At 37.7% G+C, this 25,452-nt stretch overlaps 1 protein-coding gene across 3 annotated transcripts; it reads left to right on the forward strand.

Moving 5' to 3' along the window:
- Window positions 1-724: 724 nt before the first annotated feature.
- On the forward strand, window positions 725-15,897 carry LOC129283411 (uncharacterized). 3 transcript variants are annotated; one of them, XR_010296568.1, is made up of 4 exons: window positions 751-1,016; window positions 5,893-5,966; window positions 7,475-7,648; window positions 11,942-15,897. XR_010296568.1 is itself a non-coding variant. In XM_064113676.1 (2 exons), the coding sequence occupies exon 2, from the start codon at window positions 12,543-12,545 to the stop codon at window positions 13,317-13,319; it is 777 nt and encodes a 258-aa protein (XP_063969746.1). In that variant the 5' UTR covers window positions 7,475-7,648; window positions 11,942-12,542; the 3' UTR covers window positions 13,320-13,422. The 3 variants fall into 3 exon arrangements, 1 of the variants encoding a protein (XP_063969746.1); XR_010296567.1 differs by lacking the exon at window positions 5,893-5,966 and having other exon boundaries at window positions 725-1,016; XM_064113676.1 differs by lacking the exons at window positions 751-1,016; window positions 5,893-5,966 and having other exon boundaries at window positions 11,942-13,422.
- The last annotated feature ends 9,555 nt before the right edge of the window (window positions 15,898-25,452 follow it).

A 25,452-nucleotide genomic window follows, 5' to 3' on the forward strand; every position in this document is an offset into this window, starting at 1 on the left:
CTCGAGGAGTTTAGGGTAAAGATGTTTCATCCAAAAGAAAGAAAGCGCCTACCAAAACAAAAATTAAGAAGTTGGATACAAGATGGAGGAATAAAAGACAAGGGGGGGGGGTATGACGTGGCGGGTAGCAGAGAGAGAGAGAGGGGGGGGTGAGGATTACAGTTTATCTGATAATGTAGAATAGTTTCACCAAACCACAAATAAATGTTGATAATGACGTGTATTTTTACGTGTTTCATGGGGAATGGTACAAATTTCCAAATAAAGTATGAAAATGATATTGAAATGTTTGTGATGTTTTATAAATTTATTTAAAGGGATTGGTGAATAGGCCCGTATGATACCGTTTTCATTGGTAGTAATGTAATATCTTATGAAGCATCAACCTAATATCCCCATGATCAAACAAGTTCCTTTTTTATAACACATACCTTCATGAATTCCGCAGAGTGTTATGCTATTTGAAAAAGTATTGTTTATATAAATACTAGGACTTCACTAATACCTGTGACCACATAATAGATGTGACACCACTGAACAGTTCAGTGTGTGACACCCCCTGGATGACTCATCAACCAATCACCGTCCGCAAACAATAGCACGTAACTATTCATCACGACGCATGCGCATTTAGGGGAATCCTCACCACAAAAATAGGCGAAGTCATCATACACTAAATTGAACCTGTGCGAGCGTGCGAAAAATAATACCAAGCGAGTTTGGTATATTGAGAAGGTCGTCTGCTACAACAGATGTAACTCGATTATCGCGTGTGTAGCACGCGCATATATTGCTGTCCGAAGCCCAAGTTCAGCGGGTAATAGTACTAAATATCCCCTGTCTTGTTTGACTCTAATCAGTGTGGATTCTGAAGCGGAAAATAATTTTCATAAGGATATCAGGAAATAGAAACGGATAGCTACCAGGAGATATCGTATGGATATTGCTAAAAAGGTGAAAACGTGTAATTGTAATATAGAATTTCTTTGAGGAGGAGAAGACTACGTCGCGATAAGGTAAATATTTTACATCATCTAAGACTTGATATCTGAAAATTATTTCAGATTATTACCTAACTTTATATATAGTCTGTGTAGATTTGTTTTCTTATATTTGCTTGACATTTGTTTGGAAAGCACTTAATTTTACAAAATAGGGCAATGGGGGCATGTAATGATCATCCCAATTCACTGAAATGAATCGTACAAAATGTATGTGCCTACATGTAACCATAATAGCTTCATGATGTAACTGTATAGGCCTAAATCAAAAGTTATGATATTGTTACAGCCGACAATTCCCTCTAATCAATTGGTATATGATTATGCATGCTGTAGACAAAACGAATCGAAGGCTTATTAAAGGTCAAGTCCACCCCGCAAAATGTTGATTTGAATAAATAGAGAAATGGATGTAAAATAAGAAATTTATGACATTTTATAATTTCGATTATTTTTTTTTTAACAGTGATATGCACAATGATTAATTGATATGCAAATGAGACAGCAGATGATGTCCTTCACTCACTATTTCTTTTGTTTTGTATTATTTGAAATAAGCAATATTTCACTTTTTACACAATTGACAATACCAGGATGTGCATATAACTGTTTTGTGAAATTAAGCGAAACTTCAAAATGTCATAACTTTCTTATTTTACATCCGATTTTGATGAAATTTTCAGTGTTATGCTTAATGGATTTTTCCTTTTTTATTCAAATCAACTTTTTGTTGGGCTGGATTTCTAAGGAATACAGCGTACCAAAAAAAACGATTTTCTTATAATCGTGATATTGGAACTATTGAGAAGCAATCCTAATATAGGAAAGATCCTCACTTAAAGTTAATCAAGTTAATAGACTTGGTAGAGCAGAAATTTTGAGAGAATATTGATGATAGTTAGACGAAAACTTAGTTATGAATATTGTTTAATGTTACATGACGTCACGTGCGAACAGCTCTCACACAAGGTCATCTATAGATTATTATAACATTCCACATAAATTATGTGGGGGTCTCTCCATTATTTCTTTAACGTCATTACACATATGAAATTAATTTAGGATCCTATTATTATATTGAATTTGCATGAAAATTTTTCTAAATTTTCTTACGTGATGAGTAAACTAGGTTGCCACTCGCATGTGACGTCATAAAATAAATAAAACAAATCATTACTCTTTTGTTCTTAGATGGATTTTCAGTAAATTGTATGGGCATACAATTCTCTATTATCTTCTTTAATTGAAAAGAATGGCCTCAGGGACTGTAAGCGTCATTTTAACCATTATTTGTTTTTGGTAAAAAAAAATAGGACCTTTAAACATCTGTAATAAGGAAGTGATTTATACGGACGATATTACTAGTGCACATCATTTCGTTATTGAAGAAATTTTCATGTAAACCGAACTATAATCGCGGACACTATATGCCTACCAGTAATCATGGCCCTATTACAAGTTTCCTTGAAAATACAGAGGACCTTAGCTATCACATTAGAAAATGAAACAAAAAGTGGATATAATTTGTTTTTAAAAATAAATAAAAAAAAATACTTGATGAAACCAAACACTCGACATGACAATTTTAATCAGAACCTGTCAAATTTTGCGTGAACCACGTGGGATTTCATAAACATGATAAATGGGAAGGGGGTGGGGTGTCAACAAGAAGAGGCTTATCAACTTATGAAAAACAAAGCCCGAGTCTAATTAATTTCTGAATCTATGACCCTACATGACTACATCTGATGCCAGGAAACCGCTAGAAATCACACCGCTCTTCTGACGCCGAGTTTGAAACGTTGAAATGTCCTATCCAATTTGCACGTATGGTTTTATCGCTGTAAAATAATATAGTTTCAAATGGGTGTGACCTCTCCTTTTTTTTTGGGGGGGGGGTTTACTAATTTTTCTGCCTGGGCAGGCCCCTCTCTCTTGCTGCTTTTGCGCCCTTGAAATTGGCACCCGAGGCACGCGCCCAATTGCCCCCAAGATACGCCACTGAGATAATGAGTACCATCACGGGGGGCGACATCATCCGAATATAACAACAATATAGAACTTTTAAAACTTTCATTGGTATGATTAAACACACAAGAAAAAAAACAATCTTTTAAAATTTGTAAGAAAGGTGATGGAGACCTCCAACCTCCACCCTTCCCCTCAAAATAAAACCACAACTGTAGCAGTCACGTGACCACCGTAGCGTGCCATCGCATGGAGTAGCTGAACCTAGCCGACATCTTCACCTATCAATCATGGTGTATCCCATGTAATAAACGATGATCTTCCGCATCATCTCTAGGATGAGTATTTAGTCGGCTAAGATTAGTCCACTCCGTCCAAGGCGAGACGTATAGGATTACACCATTGACTTGTCAGTGATGGATTGCTAGGGGTTTCCACCGAATATTCAGTTTCGGGAAGGGAGGTATGATTTTTGACATCCTCTGTTGAATATTCGACATACAGATATGAGTCAGCGGATAGCGAGGGAGTAATACAGGGAGTTGGAAGTCAGGAATCACATTTTAAGAGATGTAGTAAGATTTGAAAGAACAACACATTCAAGGATAAGGGATTTGCAATTGTATCGGGTATGCTGGTATGACTAATGAATGATCTATTCATCCACCCCCCCCCCTCCCCTCCTCTTTTCTGTTCATTCATCCTCTCTTTTCCATTCATGTCCCCCCATTCATTTAATTTCATTTATTTTCAATCAAATACAACGCATATACCCACTTTTAAATAGAATAGATAATAAATTATGAATAAAAGCTTTATATCAAAAGTTGTGGGACCTATAGTGAAGCGTAGCTTAATACGTTTTTATATTCACTTTATACATGTTATACATACATGTACGTTATGTGTAATTTGTGTAATTTATGTGTAATCTATCTACCCCCACCCCCTCTCTCCCCCACCCCTTCCCCCCCCCCCACTCCCTCTCCCTCCCACGTGTTCGTCATCTTCTACACTCCTCCATTTCACTTTCAACTGATCAATCTACAATATCTACAGCTTCCAAATTCTTTCCCACAATTCATATGATATGCCTACATCAAATATTGTAACAAATCGTGGTCCTATTTCATGAAGACTTGTTATAATAACAAATGCACAATTCCTATAACAAGTTTATGGTCAACCAATCAAATCGAATGAATTCAGTAGCTTTAAACTGCAACTACAAATTTGTTATTAAACAAAGTTTTATGAAATCGGTCCCCGAGTGATCACCCTATTGTTCCTACATACAGTTTTGTTTGCATTGTTGAAATATCCATGAATATGGAGGTCAGTAGTTTATAACATCACCTTGTAATGCGTTCAAGCAAACTTTAAATACGATACAACTTTTAGAGCATGACGACATTCCTAAAACATGTTAAAGAAAAGAAGAGAAAAAAAATCAAAGATGGCGAATCCTTAATATACTAGCAGAAAATGACTGAACATACGTACATGATACGTGTTAGCCTCCATTGATGTTTGCTTTGTAGGTGTGAAAATATGAAGGTCAAAATTCGTGCAAATTTGATCAAACAAGTCTTGCACATGAATAAAGAACATGAAAAAAAGATTAGATTTACAATAACCATGATGATGATTGAGTTTTTGATTCAGTGCAAACACAACATTTGTTATGTTTGCGAATGCTGATAACATTCGTTTGCACTGTTTCGATTGTAAATAAATGATATATTTATTTTGAACAATCTATTTTAAAGTTGTTGGCCTATCATGCGTACGACATAGCTTTAATCCCTACAGGTCTAATTCAATCGAGAACATAGTAACGTTACCTTCATGTCGTTTTCGTGTTGCCCCCCCCCCCCCCCCCTTGAAGCCCCTGTCAGTCTACAATTTATGAAAATTTGACGCGCACATCGTGATTGATCGTGTATAGATTGTTTTGTAATATTTCATTTCAACGCTCTAACCATTGTAGCTCCATGCTCTAACTTCATGATTGTTTCTGTATAATATGCACTAAGCTCTTGTTGTGGTTCTATGACATTTGCTCCGGCGACAATTGCTCCGACGGAAAATCTGCATGTTAAGCCAAACATATAATCCAAACTCCATAATTAAATAAACCCTAATCATATTATCTTTACATTATTCTGAACCAAACACTCTATTACAATTCTAACTCTAACCCTATCAAGACCGGAGCAAATGTCGCAGGAGCAATTGTCGTATCACCTCTTGGGTTAGTTAAAGGTCAAGTCCACCCCAGAAAAATGATGATTTGAATAAATAGAGAAAAATCAAACTAGCATAACCAGGATAACACTGAAAATTTCATCAAAATTGGATGTAAAATAAGAAAGTTATGACCTTTTAAAGTTTTGCTTAATTTCATAAAACAGTTATACGCACAACTTGATCGGTAGGCAAATGAGGAGACCGATGACGTCATCCACTCACTATTTCTTTTGTATTTTATTGTATGAAATATGAAATATTCTATTTTTCTCCTCATTGTCAAGTGAAACAACGATTTATCCCTCCCCCTGAACATGTGGAATTAGCATTGTTCAATACTATATGGTTCAGCCAAGTCGGTCTTTATTGTCCAATCTGTAAAAAATGAAACATTATGTTATTCAAACAATAAAACACAAAAGAAGTGGTGAATGAGGGACATGTTTGTTGGATTTTTCTCTATTTATTCAAATCAATTTTTTGTTGGGGTGGACTTGTCCTTTAACGAAATACAAAGCATAGGACAGGGCCACATGATTCAAAAGAGTCGTGCACTGTATTGCATTATCAATCATAATGCCCTTTGGGGAAGTTCTTTTAATTTTATCACGGTACCATTCACTGCCTTTTTAAGTATTTGATCACCCATCGTGTTTATTGTAACCATTGTCAGGTGTATTGTCATATCAGCTGTTCTAAAGGGACCTTTAGTTCATCCAGGTTACCTGTACCAGCATGCATGCATTGGTAATTAAAAGTCACATTTCCTATTATATGAAACCACATGTATTTCTCTCCGTTATAGATGTCATAATCATGAGGGCACCGTCTTACAAAGAGTTACGATTGATCCGATCAACCTCAAGTATATGGAAATCCATCAACATCATGTTTTTTTTATTCAGGAAATTTGTACAATGTCATTTCTAAACAAAAAGAGGAGCGCAGCGAATTTTCAAGAAAACTATGAACGCATGAAAATACAGCTGATCTAATAAATGTATTGAACAAACTTGTATTTTAGATGTTGGCGTTGCTGGCTTTCTATAGTTGTGATTGATCGGATCAATCCTAAATCTTTGTAAGACGGGACGGGGCCCTAAACATTCTATCTCATCATGCTCAATGTGATAACCATGTCTAAATTATCCGTTGATCACTGGTTGATGTTATAATCATTGACAATAAACAAAATGGACATAGATTTTGAATAGCATCTATCATAGTGCAGCTTTTGATATACTGTAGGCCTATTCAGCTTAGTGGGCTAGAAATCTATTTGCATAATTCTACAAAACATTTTCTCAACTGGCATGACTGAAGTTGTTATTTATTGAATTTATTCAACACATCAATACATTATATAAAAAAAAACGAATATCATAATACAAATATAGTTGCTTCAACCTGCAACATCCAACAATTAACGGCATAATTGGGGGAGGGAGTGCATCATTAATCGGTCATCCACCCCCTCCCATGCCTCTCCATGAGGGCTTATTTTAGATTTTTAGCCCGAAAGAAAGGGCAACGAAGAAGGTGTGTAAAACCAAGGAGCTTATAGGAAGTTTATGCAATTATCTTAAAGACGATGGAATGTAATCAAAATTAATGACTGAGGTTATAGAGAGTATACATGTGCCAGTTTATTATTATTACATAACGCGTAAGAGTAATACGATCATTAATGAGCGATCAATGGTATATAGGGCCGGTTTTGAAATGAGAAGGAATTCATCGAGTAACTAGAATCCACATCATAGACCTGTTTTATAAAACGATCTAGTTGTCAAAGTATATCTGGCAACTTGCAAGTTGCGATTGCATTCTTTTGTAGCATTCATTTCTTGTTTTGCTGGAGTTGGTCCATGGTCGATCACCCCAAGTCTAGATAAACACGTCTCCGCTTGATTATATCATGATTATATCAAGATGTGGCACTACTAATTTCACATAATTTGCTAGGGCATCAGTACACTCGTGCCTATTAGTATATTCGAAACATTTGTGACAACCATGGATCTACTGACAACTGTACCCTCGGCGACGCTTCGGACGACAGATGCAAATCCAAAGACACATTGAATTGATAATGGTAATAGTTTATGCTCTCCTTAATAGATTACCCTATATATATGCATATTATACGTAATCCCATCCCCTCCCCCTTCAACATACATCTGTTTACCAATACATACATGACACAGTGATCATCACATTACATTGTCTTCTTGACTTCTGCTTGACATTTCCAGGCGACTGGAAACGTACGTACTGACTGACAATCACATATCCCTAGCAGACGACATAACATAACCAACAGACGACAGACTGCACAGACGGTCGGCGAGGAGAAAAAGTCGAGGCAAAGACTGGGCAAATAATTAGGCGGGAAATGAGACATCAACGCAACATCTCCCATTAGACAGGTAACACGAGCAGACGATATTCCAATCATTCCAACTCATGGCTGTAGGGTAGGCAGGATTATTTTACTATATATCCATGATATCTATATACTATGTATACGGGGATGGGGGTGCATTAGGCTTACGTTTCTTAAAATGTTCAAGCGAGGGAGCAAGGCGACCGAGCTGATTACGAGGGCGTTATGAGCATAATATACTTTAACATCTATTTCAACATATTTTCTAACATAAACGGATCTGTTACGCACTTTGGATGGATTGATGAATATAAAAACAATAAAAATATATAGGCCTATAGGTATACGGACGTAATATTCAATTTAACGGTTACGTATCAGGGCGCTATAGTCATAATAGTCAACATGGTCATAATTATTATGTATAGTATGAAGAGGTCCCCGTGAATCATGGTATATGATTAATGAAATGACATCCAATCGACGTAACATAATTATATTTAACTCATATGTGATACTGACATGGCAGCTGATGGCATATTATCATCATGGTGATTACGAGTCTTAAATTAGAAGTTACCAAACGGACGCCAGGATCCAACTCATCTCGACCCCTAAACCGATTCAGTCTATCTATCTATCTATCAATCTATTTATCTATCCATCTATCCATCCATCCATCCATCTATCTATCTGTCAATCTATTTATCCATCCATCTATCGATCTATCTATCTATCAATCAATCAATCTATATACCTACCGCTATCTATCAGATTCTATGTATCTATATATCTATCTCCCTCCTAATTATCGACCTACCTACCTATCAATCTATCTATCTTTCTTTCTATCTATATATTATCTATCTATCATCTATCATCTATCTATCTATCTCCCTCCCAATTATTCATTGTTTTTCGTTTAAGATTAAGTATTTTATTCTTGCATTCGCCATGCATGTCATGATATATGTATTTAGCATGCTGCCTGCAAATTTATTTTCGACTATTGCATAATTTAACAAGAAAAATAACCCTACAACGTTTCTCTACTGAGTAGATAGTTTCGCAGTTCATTTAACATCAAACCTTCATTTCACTGTTGCCTTTTTTTTCTTCAAGTATTACGATCAATCTATTTTATAATTCTAGTAATAAAACTTGTAATAATACATGAAGCAATTTATTTTCTGCCTTTAAATCGATTCCCAAATAACATACAGAGAACTCTGCAGCAAATGGTTAGAAGGAAAGTGCAAAGTAGGCCTAACTCCTCGAACATGTCGAAAAGTAATCATGACAATGAACTGTAAAATTGATATTTTGGACAAAAGTAAAGGAGCGTCCGCCTTGAAATTCTTGTTTAATGGTACTCCACAATGAAAGCAATAATACAAAGGACATGGAAATAATCTAGCAAAGTGATGAGGCTTTATAAAGTTGTCATTCTGAAGCTCTCATAAATCATTCTATATTTGAAACCCTTCCCCATGTTCTCAAAAGTAACTGTACGTTCATCGCCCGGTTATTTGAAGTTAACCCCAACTTGTACTTTCATTGTAGTATGCCCTAATGTTGGCCTGCATGATAAGTTGCAAAAACATGGGTTATTTTTAGTCGTCGTTTTAACCTAATCGTGTAAAATTATTCCACATCCAAATTGAATACATTCCGAGCTTTGTGTTATTTGAAGATGTTTTAAGATGATTTTTCACAGGGATGTTTACAGAGTTATGTGTTAGTAAGCGTCATGGGGGGCACCTTGCAAGCTATTATCTTTTGTCGATGGGGGTTGTGTGGGAAGCGAGGGGGGGCTAATTGTCCAAATATGTAATCGATTTGTTTTCAAACAACAAAATAAACCTTGATCTCTTTTGACACACTCTTCCCCTTCTTTTATTTTGTCACCCCCCCCCCTTCCATCATGCAACAAAAAAATCATAGAGGGGCAGCCGCCCCTACCCCTACGAAGCATCGCCGCTGGGTGCCCTCTCTCCATTCGGCGGTAATGAACTTTGATTTACCCCCTCACTAACCGCTGAGGGGTCTCCATTGCATGTCATGTCGCTTTCCAAGGCCCAGTGTCCGCATTTCATCGTGTGACGTCAGTCAGATTTCTGTCTGTCAACCCCCCCCCCCCCCCCCCCCCATCTGCATTCTGCACTGCACTGTAGTTACAGCTAATATAGCGCATTTATATCCTCTTTTTCAAATAAAACCGTACGGTCCTAAGCTATAGCCACAAACAACTTCCCTCTCAACAAGTCCAATACCGGGGGGGGGGGGGGTGTCCACTATTTCCGTGTGCAGGAAGAATCCAGAGGGCCGGAGGGGCCTTGTGTCCAACACTCCCCCACCCATCTATAGACCACTTTCCTTTTTTTTTGGGGGGGGGCCTTGTCATAGGCCTATTTTTAGAGGCAATTTCATCTTTGGGCGGTGATCTTTTACCTTCATCCCCCGTTTTTTGTTGTTGTTGTTTTTTTTTTTTGCTTCCCCCCCCCCCCCCCCCCCCACAAACCTGGGTCCGCCACTATCCCCGTCAAAACTTCTTTCTCAAGTATTTCATCGCTAGCTTCGTCACTGTGACATGCCTTCTCTGGTTAATGAGCTCGTTAACAGAAGAAGATTGACAGCGCAAAAGGGAACATCCCTGTGCTACACATTATTTTCTTAAAGCGCATATCCAGCTTATAACACGAAATAAACACGTTAAGTGATGGAATGAAGTATCATAATGGTTCGCCTTGGATAAATGATTGTGTTCAAGAACATACACTCATTGTTTTGGAGAATATCATCTTGTTTCTTACATGAGCCCCCTACGCTAGGCAAAATGGACACCACCCCTCGATGTGATCCCTTGCCATTCGTACTGCGTTCTGCAAAATATATAAACTATGTAATGTGTATGCTGCTTTTTATTATTTTTTTTTTCATTTTCAAATTATTTGTATTGTTTATATAGGATGTGTTGCTCAAAATCATGAAAACCCAATAGAAATAAAATTAAAAAAAATGCAAAAGGAACCCTTATTGCTTTTGCACAACCATGACGAACAGTGGATGTACAATGAGGCGAAAATTACTTGGCACTGATATACCTTGGTTATTCCGCTTCTTGATTCAATTTATTATCCATCATCATTATCATGGTTAAAAACACCACAATATCCAATTTCATAATCAAGAAATTCTTTTTAGATGTCCTATTAAAACTGGAATTGAGCTTTAATCTTTCTGCTATACTTCATTGTGCGAGGGCCATGATACCAGGTTCATTGGGTTTTCTTACCAAATCAATATCGTCTTATACCTGGGGTACTGTCATCGATGCCTCCTTATCTGACATCAATGTCTTTGGACTGCTGAGAAAATTAATAAAGAAATAATATTGAATGGTTATTTTGCTCGGAGACATTCATAAAATTCCGTCCATATCAAAGGAGTCCCTGGTTTTGACCTCTGGTATTTCGCCAGGTACAATGTTTTCATAGCCCTGTTATAACATTCGGAGCCGGCAGGAATTGAAATTCATCCTCAATTTGCAATAAATGAAAATGCACTCTGTCAACTGATATTTTCTGCTCTTTATATCATAACGGCATGCAGGCAAAGATACGACCATTTTCCTTTGCAGATTGAAAAACTGCGGGGTTAGGGACATTGCGGGAGTAGTGTCATTTTTTCTTCAGACCCCCCCCCCCCCCACACACACACACACACAAGGGCGGAACCCGCGACTGGGGTATCAGCCCGCCGATCCCCCCCCCCCCCCCCCCCCCCAAAAAAAAAAAAAAAAAAAAAAAAAAAAAAAAAAACAGTTAACGTGTACAAAAACATTAATATTACCTTGCTGGTCATCAAATTGATTTTTTTTATGCATGTTCAGACCCATCCCCACATTTGGCTCTCCCCCTCACCCCTCCTCTCCAACTATACGCACGCACACCCACTCACACATATACAAGCAGACAATAAGTAGGTCTAATTGCTTAATCAAACTAGGTTTATGTTAATTTACTGTCGATATAGATTTGCCGTTTTCGTGAACCAGACAAAATACACCAAATTCCTTACTGTTTTTTGGGCACCAAAGAATAGAGAATAATAGGTTTATAATAGTATTTCATTGTTAACGATTGTATGAAATGGAATGAAACATCAGAAAATCACTTCCTTGAAAAAAAAAAGTATATTATTTGCTTTTCTCTTGTGTACTGACACCAAATCACCATGCCCCGATTTCTCGCTCGATTGGTCTCTAAAACGTGTTTGTCACCCCATAAAGTTTAATAACCCATATCTTTATGTTTCTCTCATTTACTTTTCACAGCTCCACCCTGGGATGATAATGATACTATCTACCGCTGTGACGTCATAATGCTCTGTTCACGCTGGTGAAGTCAAGCACCAAGGTCAACCTACTTTTGAAAAGACAATTCTAAACAGACGATATCCTGTCAGACAAGACTGGGCCAGCTAATTGCAACAATCTGTGCTACTGGGTACTCAGACTTCGGCATCACCCGTATCCAGGGAGTTCAAAATTGAAACGGGTTATTTTGCTTTATCCTGACCCCGGAAACTTGGCGTTGAACGTCTCATTACACTATTAATGGAACACTTTCTCCCTGTACTGGTATATGAGGTATCAAGTACCACCATCATACGTTGTTGCAGTGATTTATGACCGGCGTTAGACTTCAAGAGCTGGTCATTAAGGAAGTTCACTTTCGCCTCACAAAGCGCATTTCTCTCGGTGACCAAGCTGGTTACTGAACCTTTAAGAGGAAATTCCTGCTTTGAACAAGGACTTTAATTACCAAGTACTTGAGATAAATTATATTTGTTGGTTTTGAAATCATATATTAGCCTTCTTTACTGAAGTTGAGGGTATTTTCTTCTTCCTCAGTGTTTTGGATTACACATTCGTTATGTCGACACAGTTAGATAATCGGTTTGGAGGGCATGCAGCGCCACCAACGGTGACCCGAGAAGATATCCGACAGATTGAACTGTTCTTCTGCAGTCTCAAAAGCAAGGTCTATGTTTGTCCCGCCCTTTGCAACTTGTACTTTGCTACTTTGGAAGAAATGGCGAATCTTGGTGGCTGGGAACTACAGACTACTGGCTTTCCAACGTTGATATTCGATACAGGCGCACTTAGACGCACTCCCAGGCTGCAACTGTGCATCGCTGAGAAAGGCACTGGTTTTGTCAAATGGAAAGAGGACCTCGGTTTGAAAACCATGTACAAAGCACCTGGTGACAAATTCCATACTATCACTCTTTCTTCGGATTCGAGACGGATCGCCGGATTGAGTTTTGACGATCAAAACGCGGCCGCGGATCTCTTACGCACCGCTGAGTCTTGGTTGCAGGAAAAATGTGCGATGGATCGTGAAAGTGCAGCCGATGCCGATAAGAAAAAGAAAAAGAAGAAATCTAAATCGGTAAAGGTCATCCTACCGAGGAAAGAAACAATATCACTTCCGTGTCAATTTGAACACATTACCCGTATAGATTCAAAGAATATCAACCGCAAACTCAACTCCGCGCAATCAATGGATGTGAACGACTCAGAAGAAGCCTACGATCAACATGCGCGGATAACCACGTACGGCAAAACGAAACAGACGTCTTATGGCTACGCAGAAAGCACGTCAACGGAAGATTCTGGACTCGATGAAATATTTACAGACCAAATATGACTGTGACAAGCAGAAGTTAACCTTTAAAAAATTGGTAGAATGAAAGACAATTTTGTGATCGATCGAATGAATCGAATGCATATATGTAAAAAACATGTACAGATTTTATTTCAAACATTTAGCATTTTTATAAAAGATTTGTTTTTTCTGTCATGTTACAGCATGTCACGACAGATTTGGTACTGTCATTTGAAGGGTGATTGTCTCTTTAAAAATATTAAGGAAAGCATTCATTTATGATGTTGTGTCTATGCCAGCGTGTTATGATAGGTAAATTCGACATAAAGGTGATGCTATTTTATTCGTAACTGAATACAAGTGGTATTGCATAGTTTCATAAAACAGACCTCCTTTATAGAGGTTTTCTCTTTCGTTTTTTCTCCGTCTAACTCTTTTATTTGTCCTCATTATTTACTTTTCGTATAATTACTTATAGGGGATATTATTGCTCCCTGCGGCAACACCCTAGTCTGCTGGGCAAACCCTTCACTCGGGTTAAGGGTCTGAATGTGCAGCCTACTCATGCCTTGTGTACTGAAGGCTCTCTCGATCAGCAAGTTTTGTATGTGCTAGTCTTTGCGTGGAGTGTTGATCAAAGTTTCAATCAGGGTATGTGCCTGCAGACTAGCTTGCAAGTACTTACGCTCCGCCATTATCAACTTGTAGATTATTTTCTACCCCAACCATTTCGGTGGGCAATGAATATAGGCCTGTATGTATGTATTTAAGTTATATTTGCAGAGGGGAGAAGTGTCTCTATAAACGCGATAATGTGAGAGTCATAGCTAAATGACGATGTCGTCAAAATGATTAATGATGTTATGATAACGCATCGAAATGGAATTAATTGTCATCATGCAATGAGAGGTGATCATTAACGCACAAATTTATTTAAAAAATGAATAGTGAAGTTTATTGCTGTATCAGTATGGTTGTGCTGGTGTATATTATAAAGGATGATCATTATTAGATCTTTAAAGAATTTTAATGGTAGGCACATTGTGTGGTATAATGATAAACCTGCACAGCAAAAACTGCGGTGTTAGTCGGTGTACATAGAGGACCACACCAGTGATTTTACACTGGTGTTAAATTGACAGTGTTAGTTTAGCACCTATAGGTGTTATTGCAACACCTTTGGTTGTTACATGTACACTCTTTGGTGTTATATTCAATCTCTAGGGTGTAATCTTAACACCAGAGGGTGTGGTCCTCTATTAACACCCACTGGTGTCAGTTTTAACACCACAGTTTTTACAGTGTGATGAAATTACATCGATAGGGCGGGAAATTGAATCGCCAGGACTGCAAATCGCCTGACCTGTCAATGTCGTATTACGTGATTATAATTTGAGCAATGAGCATCATTGCAATAGACACACTGGTGTAACGATATTGGTTGGGTGGCCTTGATTCGCTGTACCCCCCCCCCCCCCCCGAAAAAAATGTCAGTGTAATGTCCTTTAATATTGTACTTTTCGATGAATTTCCTGCACCATCCTGCATACATTATGGACGATTGAAATTATCATTTGTCAACATAATGACAGAATATTGAAATTGTGTAATAATTGACTCGTTTGCTTCGTTCGCTCGAGTTATTAAGTAAATTAATAATTCATCATTATGCATCCGGACTCAGCTCCTCAAACATTACTTGTCTCATTGCGCCTATCAATGGATATGTAGCCGTGATTGTTATCACAATTCATAAAGAAAAAATATGCGTATAATGTAGCTAAATATCACCAATTTATTTTTCAACCAAGTCAATAAAGATTTATATATCAAGACCTAACTCGGAAAGTCATGCATGGACATGTACTACCCATTCGTGTAGATTTATGTAACGCTGTCTGCATAAAAATGCATGGTCAGAAGATGGGTGGAGTACGAAAGCAATCCGGAGATTGGTGTAATATTTATCTATGTCACCGGATATGTTGTGTACACATGGGATAGATACTATTATGTTTTGAAGGAAGTGACTGCCACTATGATCACAAAGCACAACATAAGATGTCACCACTCTCGATAATATCATGTTTGATATACACATACAAGGCTGCAGTCACACACATGAAACCGGCTCCAAACCGATCGCCGATATGTCATTCAAAATAACGTGATAGATTTGATCGGTCAGGGGCCCGTTGCAGAAAGAGTTGCGATCAAATGCAACTGAAAATATCTTGCGCAACTTGATTTTCAGCCAATGTGGGACCCGTATTAAAAGCCAGCAACGTCAACATAATTATGTTTGATAAAAATATTTCGATGTACACGTATATTCATACATTCACTGTTTGCTTGACGATTCAGTATGCTTCTCTTTGTTTTCAAAGGACGTAATGCAAATTCCCTAAAGAAAACATTATGACATTTCTGGATTTCCATAGAATTTAGGTTGATCGGATCAATTGTAACTCTTTGTAAGACGGGGCCCTGTAGTCGGTTTCGTTGGTGAGACTGTAAAATAGGGATCATTTATCGTTCAGCATGTCACGTGTGATAACATGAGGCAATGTTCATGTTTAAAAGTAGCAGTGTATTTATTCATTAAAGCGAATGATTATAACCAGCATTGTCTTACATTTTATTACTGGGGTGTTCAAACTGACAGCAGTCATGGCAGTTGGTGCCCCTAGAGGACCACACCCTTAAGTGTTAAAATTACACCAAAGGTTGTAATAATTACACCAAAGGTTGTAATAATAACAACCAACGGTGTTGTAATTAATAACACTAATAGGTGCTAAACGTGCACCAAATATTTAACACCGGAATAAAATGAGTGGTGTGGTCCTCTATATATGTACACCAATCAACACCGTAGTTTTCCTGCGTGGGTATATGAAAGACTCTTTTGGGTGTGGTGAGTGAGGGTGTGGCCAATGGTGATTAAGGGGGTCATTTCCTCCCCCCCCCCCCCCCACCTTATTATAGGCGCCACGGGGAACCAACATTTAGCACAGAGTTAGTTAGAACATGATCTAATTTAAACAAGACTGCAGAATATGGGCCTATGTATATTTAAAGTTCTGCAACAATCGAAGTATAGTTTTTTTTTCAAGCAGTTATACGGAAAGGAAAATTATTTTGAAAGAAAAGGATATTCCGTTGTTGATCTTATTGATTTCACAGTCGCGTGACAATTAGTTTCACTCTCCAAGGCATATCCCATAAACATTATAAATCGTTAGACCTTTGTTGAATTTCAATTACTTTGTGAAACAACTGCCATGACTACAAGTTAATTTTGTAAAGGCTTGTTTATGGCGCTTGTTCAACTAATCATTTTACAATAATGACATGAATTAGGTACAATAAAAACTCTTTTCTGTTGTTCTGCTATTGAAAATAAATCGAATTTTCAGACGTCGAATCTTGAATGATCGCATTCGCAACTTTGGTAGAAATGCTATTGAATTGATCCGTAATCATGATCATAGCCGTACGCCGATTTTTTTTCCTTAGAGGCAAGATGCATAAACATTCTCAAAGAAACTCGTAATCGAGGGAGCGAGGAGAACAAGCTTGTCACTGAGTGCCTTTGCATTTACTAAAGTGGAATTGAAGGGTTTCGTGCTCACTTTTGGTGAATTTTGTGGAAAAAAAAAAAAATGTTTTCAGAATTTCTGAGGTGGGGCAACCCCCCCCCCCCCCCCCCCTCTGCGTACGGCCATGGTTATGGTAATTGTATCGGATTTCGTCGTCGTGATCATTGTCATTATGATTTATTTCCTCACTCGGCAATACCAGTAATTATTCTTGTGCTTCCACTCCAAAACACAGTATTGATAGGTATGACTCGAATAATTTCAAACACTCTCTACAGTGTGTTTTCACACGCAGTTCACAATTCACCTCAAAATAATAGGATTAGTGATGGGATGCGTGTTTGTTCTTTAATTGAATAATGAAAGTTTCGCATTGAATTAATAATGAACATTCTTTTTCAAAGATCCTGAAACTTGGAGAAGTAAAGGCGTCCACACATCCCGATAGAAATGAAAAAATATATATCATAACAAAATAAACACAATAAAAATGCTTTTCCTTGACATTTCACACAATGAACATTGGTGCTTCACAGAAAAAATAATAAAATTGAAATAAAGACTGTGTGATATTGAGGTCGGTGGCATCCACTCTTCCTCCACAGAAGTAACAATGAACTTAAGTTTTATACGGTATCCGCAAACGTGCAATTAATTTTCAAGTTCTTATTTCCTTCCTGGAAATCCGGATTTTTATAGCCATTCACGTAATGATTCTCGTATTATACACGTGCTGAATTGACATTGTTGTAATGAGGATACCATTACTGAATAATTTTTTTAATGACCTATTTTCCATTATTCATCATTGTGTTGGGAATTTTGAGCAGCGCTCAAAATACGAAAATAATTTCTCAAGATTTCAGTCGTGCAGCTCTGATTGTCGTTTTGGGGGGTAGTTAAGTATTCACTCTGTTATTCATAATAAAGACCGTGGCGTAACAAGCGGGGGGGGGGGGCAGGGCAGAAGGGTTTTGAAAGTTGGGGCTGACCATGCAAACAAAATCACAATCAGATGGTAACTTTTAAGTTTTACACCCTTTTGGAAAAACCGGAAGTGGGGTGAAGCCCACCCAGCTCCCCCCCCCCCCTCTCCCTCCGGGTCTGGGGCCCCTGAAGGACAAGCACATGTGTCTGCAAGGGCCGCGAAACGGTTTTGAAAGTGGGGGGGGGCAGAGCCGAAAGTGACCATGCAAAACTCATAACCAGATGGTCATTTTTATGTCTTTGTACACGGTTTAGGAAAAAAAGTGCGGGGACTGAAGCCCCCACAGCCCCGTTTCCGCGGCCCATGATCTGTCAGATGTTCATTGAAACGCCCCCCCCCCCCCCTCTTCACTAATGAACACTGGAAAAATATATTAGGTGTATAAACCACTGAAAATGTTATGGGGTTTCGAGATTATATCTGGGCAATATACCTCTGTGCAGAAAAGAAAATGAATACATTCTTTTCTTTGTCCTTCGATTGACAACGTCACGCTGTAAGCTAATTAGACACCTAATAATCAGTGTCATATTACACGACAAATACTTGTATGTCTCAGCAATAAAATTCATTTCATTAATGACGTCGTATATCACCGCCGCTTAAAGCACTACGCATCTACGAGTCTCATCATCGTTAGTCAAATTAATGATTCTAATCGGAAAAGAATGAGGAATAAATTACCGAAAGCAGTGATTCATCCTTAGTATTGTCTCTTTTATCAGTCAGGCCGAGGGGAAGAAACTCACCAAGGACTAGTTAGGCCAGTAGACTGGCAGTAATTGATGGTTTATTATGGCCTGATTAGTAGCGGATTTTATGACTCAAGATTTGAGCTGCTTTAAGTTGTTGAGAATATTTGTTCTGGGTCAAGAGTCTTTGCGTTGTACTGTAAATAAGTATGAGATTTTGTAAATAAATATCGTATGCACAAAAATATAGAAATCGTATTAAGTCTTGTAATTTATTCATTGTATAATTTAATTTCGTTTTCCTTTTAGAATGATGCTTTACAAGTCCTACAAGAATATACAAGGTTCTGCGTCGGCGCTGGGATAAATAAATGAATAAACCAAAATATTGATAGATGGAAAACAACACGCACGAACAAATAAAATAAATGAATTTAAATTGTTGACGTTTCGGTCAGCACATTGATAAATATATTTTTTAACCGAAACACAATATTAGTTTTCTGCGGTGTTTTATTTACTTTGAATTTATTTAGTTAAGTTATGTATGACGTTTGATTTGGCATTCATTGATTGATTTTATTTGTTTGTGTGTGGTTTTTCATTTATCTTTTTTCCCACACATTTCTGATTTTTTTTTTAAATTTAAATACAAGAAAATGTAAAGAAAGAAGAAATAACTAACTAGAAAAATTCAAATAAATAAATAAATCATTATTATTACCTACTCGGCAAATGAAGATGATGCAAATACATACCAATTCAGTAAAAAAACAAAGAATTAACAATACATAGTAAACATTAACCACTAGAATGGCAGGTATACATAAATGGTCAACTTGATGATTGTTAGAATAAAATTTCCAGTCCAACAAATAAATGAAATAATAGATGAAATTGATAATTAGGTAGGTAATTGATATTCATTTATTAATAATTATCGATTGTTTATTTGATAATGTCATTAATCTATAGTCGAATGACTAATTGATTGATTGATTGATTGATAAGGACTATTATATACTGAACGTCTAACTGAAAGCTACTTATTACCAAAGCCCATACATGCATGGTCGGCCTACATGTAGAGTCCCTATATATGGCATATAAGGTCTCATACAAATTCATAATATTCATAAATACGGTCAGGTTTAGAGAAACCCGATGAGCAAATTATATTCCCCGGTGAGCATATTGACCATATCTTTGACCTGGTCATTCAAAGAACAATAGGTGAAACTTGACCTCCACTACACTGACCGTACCCATGGTTGTAGGGTCACCTCTAAACAGCGCCTTCCGAGGATGCCCCCGGAAGTCGCCCCAGGGTGTCGAACCCTGATATACACCCCCCCCCCCCCTCTCGTCCGTTTATTTATTTAAATGATTTCATAATCATTTACAAATTCTCACAGTACCAAAGCAAACCATGATTATCAATTATTATGATAGAAAAAAAGTAGTGCATGAAAAATGCTATGAACTACACGTACAGTGTAGGCCCTACTGCATTTTGACGAATTTCAATAAAATCCCATATGACAAGCAGAGAGGTGGATTGGCATGTACTATTAATAGCCTATATACACACACAAACACACTCGCTGTCATCACTCACATTGCAATAAACAAAGTATCTAAAATTTAAGGTAATCATTTTTTTTTCTTTTTAGTGTTATTATTCAATCTATTGGGCCGGTTTACCATCAAAATATGGTAAAATAGAGTTTTGCCATATTTGTCATCATCACCATTAGTAAAGTTTTTTATTGGGCATTTCAAATGGACCCCATGGAAGAACAGTATAGTCATGTCGACTAAACTGAATATGGGCTATCCATCCGTTTTGCTTTTTTTCTTTTTTTTATACGGAAAATAAATACTATACTATACTAAATACATAAAGGATGCAGAGTTACATAATTATAATTGCTATATCTGATATATTTCGGGTGCAAATATTATAGATAATATTCGCCCAGAGAAAATACCGCCCTTTTAGGCCTTTGGAAAGGTTCGAAAACGAGATCCATGACCGAGAAGGAGAGAAAATTGGAATGTTACACCATCTCTCGCCACAGGGAGGATTACAACCCAGGCCTCGTAGGTATTGTTCTATGGTGCAATGTTACAGGAAGGGGGTGCGACATGAGAGATGTGGTATTCCACCAATCTGCCATTAACTCAAAGGATATTATTTTGAGCATGAATGAGGAAAACAGCTGCTCCGTTATATTTTATGGCTATTAGAGTTTCCCGCCCAGTTCTTTTAGTTTTCTCTCGTTTTCCTTATACAGCTTTCTGTCTTGGCTTCCTTTCATATCTTTTTCTTCCTTTTCCTTTATTCCCTGCTATTCTTCAGCTCCCTTTAAAATCTGCATCTCACAAATAAACAGCTGCTTCACGCTACCGCCCTCCCTTGAATATTCCGTCCGCCTCCGCCCTACAACCCCCCCCCCTTCTCCCCCCCCCCTTCTCTCTCTCTCTCTCTCTCTTAGTTTCTTTTTTTAACCTTTATCTGTTTTATTGTCTTCTCATTTTCCCCCTTTACCATTTTCGATCAACATCTGGTAACCATAGTAACGTCTCTAATGTCTCCCGCCTTCTCCGTGTCACGTTTCTCTTCCTCACCCCCTGTCTCGCTCCCCCTCTCCCCCCCCCCCCCCCCCTCTATCCGTCTTTATGGTTATGAATACCCGTGGTCGTCAAGCCGTCTGAAAGTTCTATAAAAATAACAATGTACCTTGCATTTGATAAATGAAACCGTAACTTTTCTTGACATGTTCAAAAACGGCTGAATGTGATATTTTCCCCTCAAAAAAGGCAATTCGATTTTCATTTATTTCTTTTTTATTAGAGGTTCTGCTTATAAATTCATTCGATAATTTTCATCAAGTTATAATTGAAATTCCTTCAGCTGCGACTAAAAACGTAATTAAATAGATTTCAGAATGATAAGGTATAATGATGAATAGGCCTAAATATATTTTTCGTAAAGTTCGAAGGAAGAAATAGAACAGGGAATGAAGGGAAAATGAGAGTAGACCATTATGATGATGCAGATGCGAGAAATTAATGAAGGCAACATCTGAACATTATATTCCTCGTGTTTATCAACCGATTATATTTAATTTAATGTCAGTAAAAATGAAAATTAAACTAATGCCAATCAATACCGGATACAATGGTAGATGCGTAGATAGGCCTATAAAGTTGCAGTTTAAAAGTCATTTCCTGTCACTTTGGGATAAGTTTCAAGAATTCATTGAAAATATGAAAACAATTAATGCATCGAATTCATAGAAAGAATGACGTTTAAATGACAAAAACAGAAGGAAATATGAACCCCCCCCCCCCCTCCGCTCTTCGTGCGAGGTAATGGTTATTAATTTTTGTTAAAGGATGCAGAGTATTGAAAGCTGTGGTGGCGAGATCATTATTTACATGTTGGTATCAATGGATTAAAGGAAATAAAGTAAACAATTTTACCTTCTTTATCCTATTTCATATAAACAAACAAAACATATGCCTAACCGTCGGTTTGAGTTTTGTATAAAGTGACAAAGTGCTTTCCAATCCCCACAATAATTCTGAAAAAAAACCTTCTCCCTCGATTTTCAAGATAACCTTTCAAATTCAACCATCATGACCACAGTGAAAGTGGGTTCATGACTCGCAAAGAATTAGGAAACTCCTGCATCGCAACCACAAGAAAAAAAACACAAGGAAAGTAGCAAAATTCTTCATATTCTCATGAAAAACGATACTTTTTCCGGGTTAATAATGTACTTACCGTGTGGGCTTTTCAGTGACGTAGCCGGAGAATACAGTACCCCCCCCCCCCCCCCCGTGGCGTAATTAGCAAAAAAAAAGTCAGGGGCCATATCGGTCAAAATTTATAAAGAGCTGCTAGCCAACAATAACATGAATAATGTAGGCATTTTTATTACAAAAAATCAAATGTTGTGATAGATTGTGACATGATATTCAGAAAATAGTGTCATATTTCATCCTTCTCTCTTTCCTTTTGTTCCGGCTTTTCTTCTTCTTTTTTTCTTGGTCTTGAACTATATGCTTGGGGGCGAGTGCCCCCAACCCCTATCGTAAGAAAATAGACCGCCATTTACCTTCTCGAAGCAATCCATGCCTTACAGTAAGGTTGTAATCATAGGTTGTAATCATAACAGTATTATTGGTAGGAGGGGGCAAAACTGCATAAACATGTTCAAGAGAATATTTCCAAGCGAGTGAGTGAAGCGACCGAGCAGATTGCAAGATTTTTATTTCAATTTTCAAATTGAAAAGTAGTGATCTGATTAACTTCGGGGTAAAATATTATGAACATTTGCAATGAAAATATGGGTTTTGTTGCCGCCTGTCTCCCTCTCTTCTTTACGTAATTTATGGCAATCTGTGGGATTATGCTCATCAATAATCACACTTGCGTATCCCTTCAAAAAATTAATAAGCCAAGACGAGACAGCTGACTTTATATTTATCTCCAGTGCAAATGACCGACCGTTTGGATATCATTTCTTATCCCCTTGAAAATCATGTTATAGTTGATGATATTTCCCAAGTGATCTGAATACTCTAAATTCCAAGGATTTAAAATAAATCCAGATCGGCTGTGATTGGTGACCAGCCAAATTTTGGATTTGTGTTTAATCTTTAGGATTAACTTTTAAATCTAAAATGATTTAAATTCAAATCTTTTAGCTTTATGTTTAAATCCTAATGGTTTAAATCTTAATCTAATATTCGGCTGGTCACTATTCACAGCTGATCTGGATTTATTTTAAGTCCTTGGAATTTAGAGTGTACGAATATAACATCTCATCTGTTGTATATAAATCGATGGTGTATAGAGGAGGGGGACTTAACCCCTCCCCTCAAAAAAAATATCCACAAGTAAGAAAAAAAAACGAGAAAAAAAAAAGAAAAAGAAAGTACAAGGGTGAAATATGATATAATAATTTTTAAGATGTTTTAAGATGTTAAAAAATCTTATTAATAATGTATTTTTTGCTCACTCGCTTCGTTCGCTCACTGTTTATCAGAATTTTCGACCAATACACCCTGACATTTTTAGCTCATTACTCCACTGCTATAGGAATCAGTTTAGAGGATAGAGAATGTTAATTGGCTCTGTCTGGCCTTGTTTGGTTTTGGAGGGATGTAAAATGAGGCACACAAATGTTTGGAATATGAAGCAAAATGTCATTACACGTTCATGATGAAATCAAAATGAGAGCGATCCTTATCAGATTATGGCACACTGGCCTGCGACATTATTAACAATAACATGAAACATTGTAGAGCATTTATCTGCAAGAAAATGACTTCAATACCTCAGAAGAAGTGGAAATTCTTCTTCCCCATGGCCTTTTAAACACAGGCATCTCTTTAGTATTTTATTTGTTTCGAGCCTGCTATTCGCGAGGGTACATTTCCAAATTTATACCATGTACCTAGAGAGGCTTGTTATGAAAGAAAGCAATAAAGAGTTGGGGTCGCATGCCGATTTTGGCACGCGCGAGAGCTTGGCTTCTCCGGGGAGTGCCCCGGGGATGCCAGACAGTCGCGTGCCTTATTTAGATTCATGGGGCTACTTTAAAGTCATGAAAAAAGATTTGTAAGAAATTATTAATAATAATATTCTAAATTTTCTTGCCTGAATGTGATATATAAATGAAGGGAAGAAAAAAGAAGTGTCGAGATAAAGGATGGGGATTCGAGGGAGGGGAGTGAGAGGGGGGGGGGAATAAAGAAGAGAGCGATTGGAAGATGGAGAGAGAAAAATGAGGAAGAGGGGGAGAGAGTGAGGGAGTAGACATGGTAGAGAGGGGGAATATGCAGAGGGGCGGTCAGAGGGACAGAGACTGAGGCTTTAGAATATGTGAGGGGAATAGGCCTACCAATAGTCTTGAATGCAGCTAGTTTGATGATCATCAGTATCATTTCTGATTATAACGATTAAAAAAATACACAAATCAAGTTCCATCCTGAATCATAGTAGGTCTATTAAGGGGGAAGTTCACCCTGACGAAAACTGTAAATTGTAAAAATAGCAGAAAAATAACAAAAATATTATTGGTTGAGGTTTGAGTAAATCCGTTAAAGATTAAGAAAGTTATAAGAATTTCAAGTTTTTATTTCCTATATAAATTTCTAATAAATGAGAGCTTAGATTGCTCACAGGAACCTCCGCATCTTTACGTAGAATCCATCTGCAGTTTAAGCTCTCACCGCCTTTTCGGCCGCGACTTATTGCTATAAAAATAATAACTTTAATGAAAAATTCCATCACTTGAACTGCCATGACAAAGCCATATGCTGCAGGGAGATGAGACTTCATAAAGGGATAACGGCTTTATGAATTTATGGAAAGCCAAGTGTGACGCTCGACAAATATTAACAAGCCGTTCGTTTAGTCATGCGTGACCTTAAATGAACAGCCATGACCACATCAGTAATACCTTGGTCACATTTGCTCTACGGCGGGCGTACGGCGACCGTAGATACCTGAATTCAAGAGATTTCTGCGGCGGCCGCAGTAAATCTGCGGTGGCCGCAGGGTCGACGTACGGCGGATTCCTAATTTCTACAGGCCGTAGGGGTGGCCGTAGAATTTTATCGCGGAGTTATAACATTTTTCTTGTCTACGCTCGCCGTAGAAATTGGACTAGCCGTAGCCATGGCGTAGAACGGTCTGCGGCGGCCGTACGTCGAGCGTACGGTGGCCGTGCGACTGCCCTTGTGTTCTTCTTCCCTCCTTTCCCCTTCTCCTTTTGTGTTATCTGCTTGGGAGGCACCAGGCGTGCATCTAGGATTTTGCACCTCGGGGGCCCGACCTATAATTTTAACCCCTGTGTACTTTTCGAAAAAGAAAA

Source organism: Lytechinus pictus, chromosome 19 (genome assembly GCF_037042905.1).
Source record: "Lytechinus pictus isolate F3 Inbred chromosome 19, Lp3.0, whole genome shotgun sequence".
Classification (NCBI taxonomy): domain Eukaryota; kingdom Metazoa; phylum Echinodermata; class Echinoidea; order Temnopleuroida; family Toxopneustidae; genus Lytechinus; species Lytechinus pictus.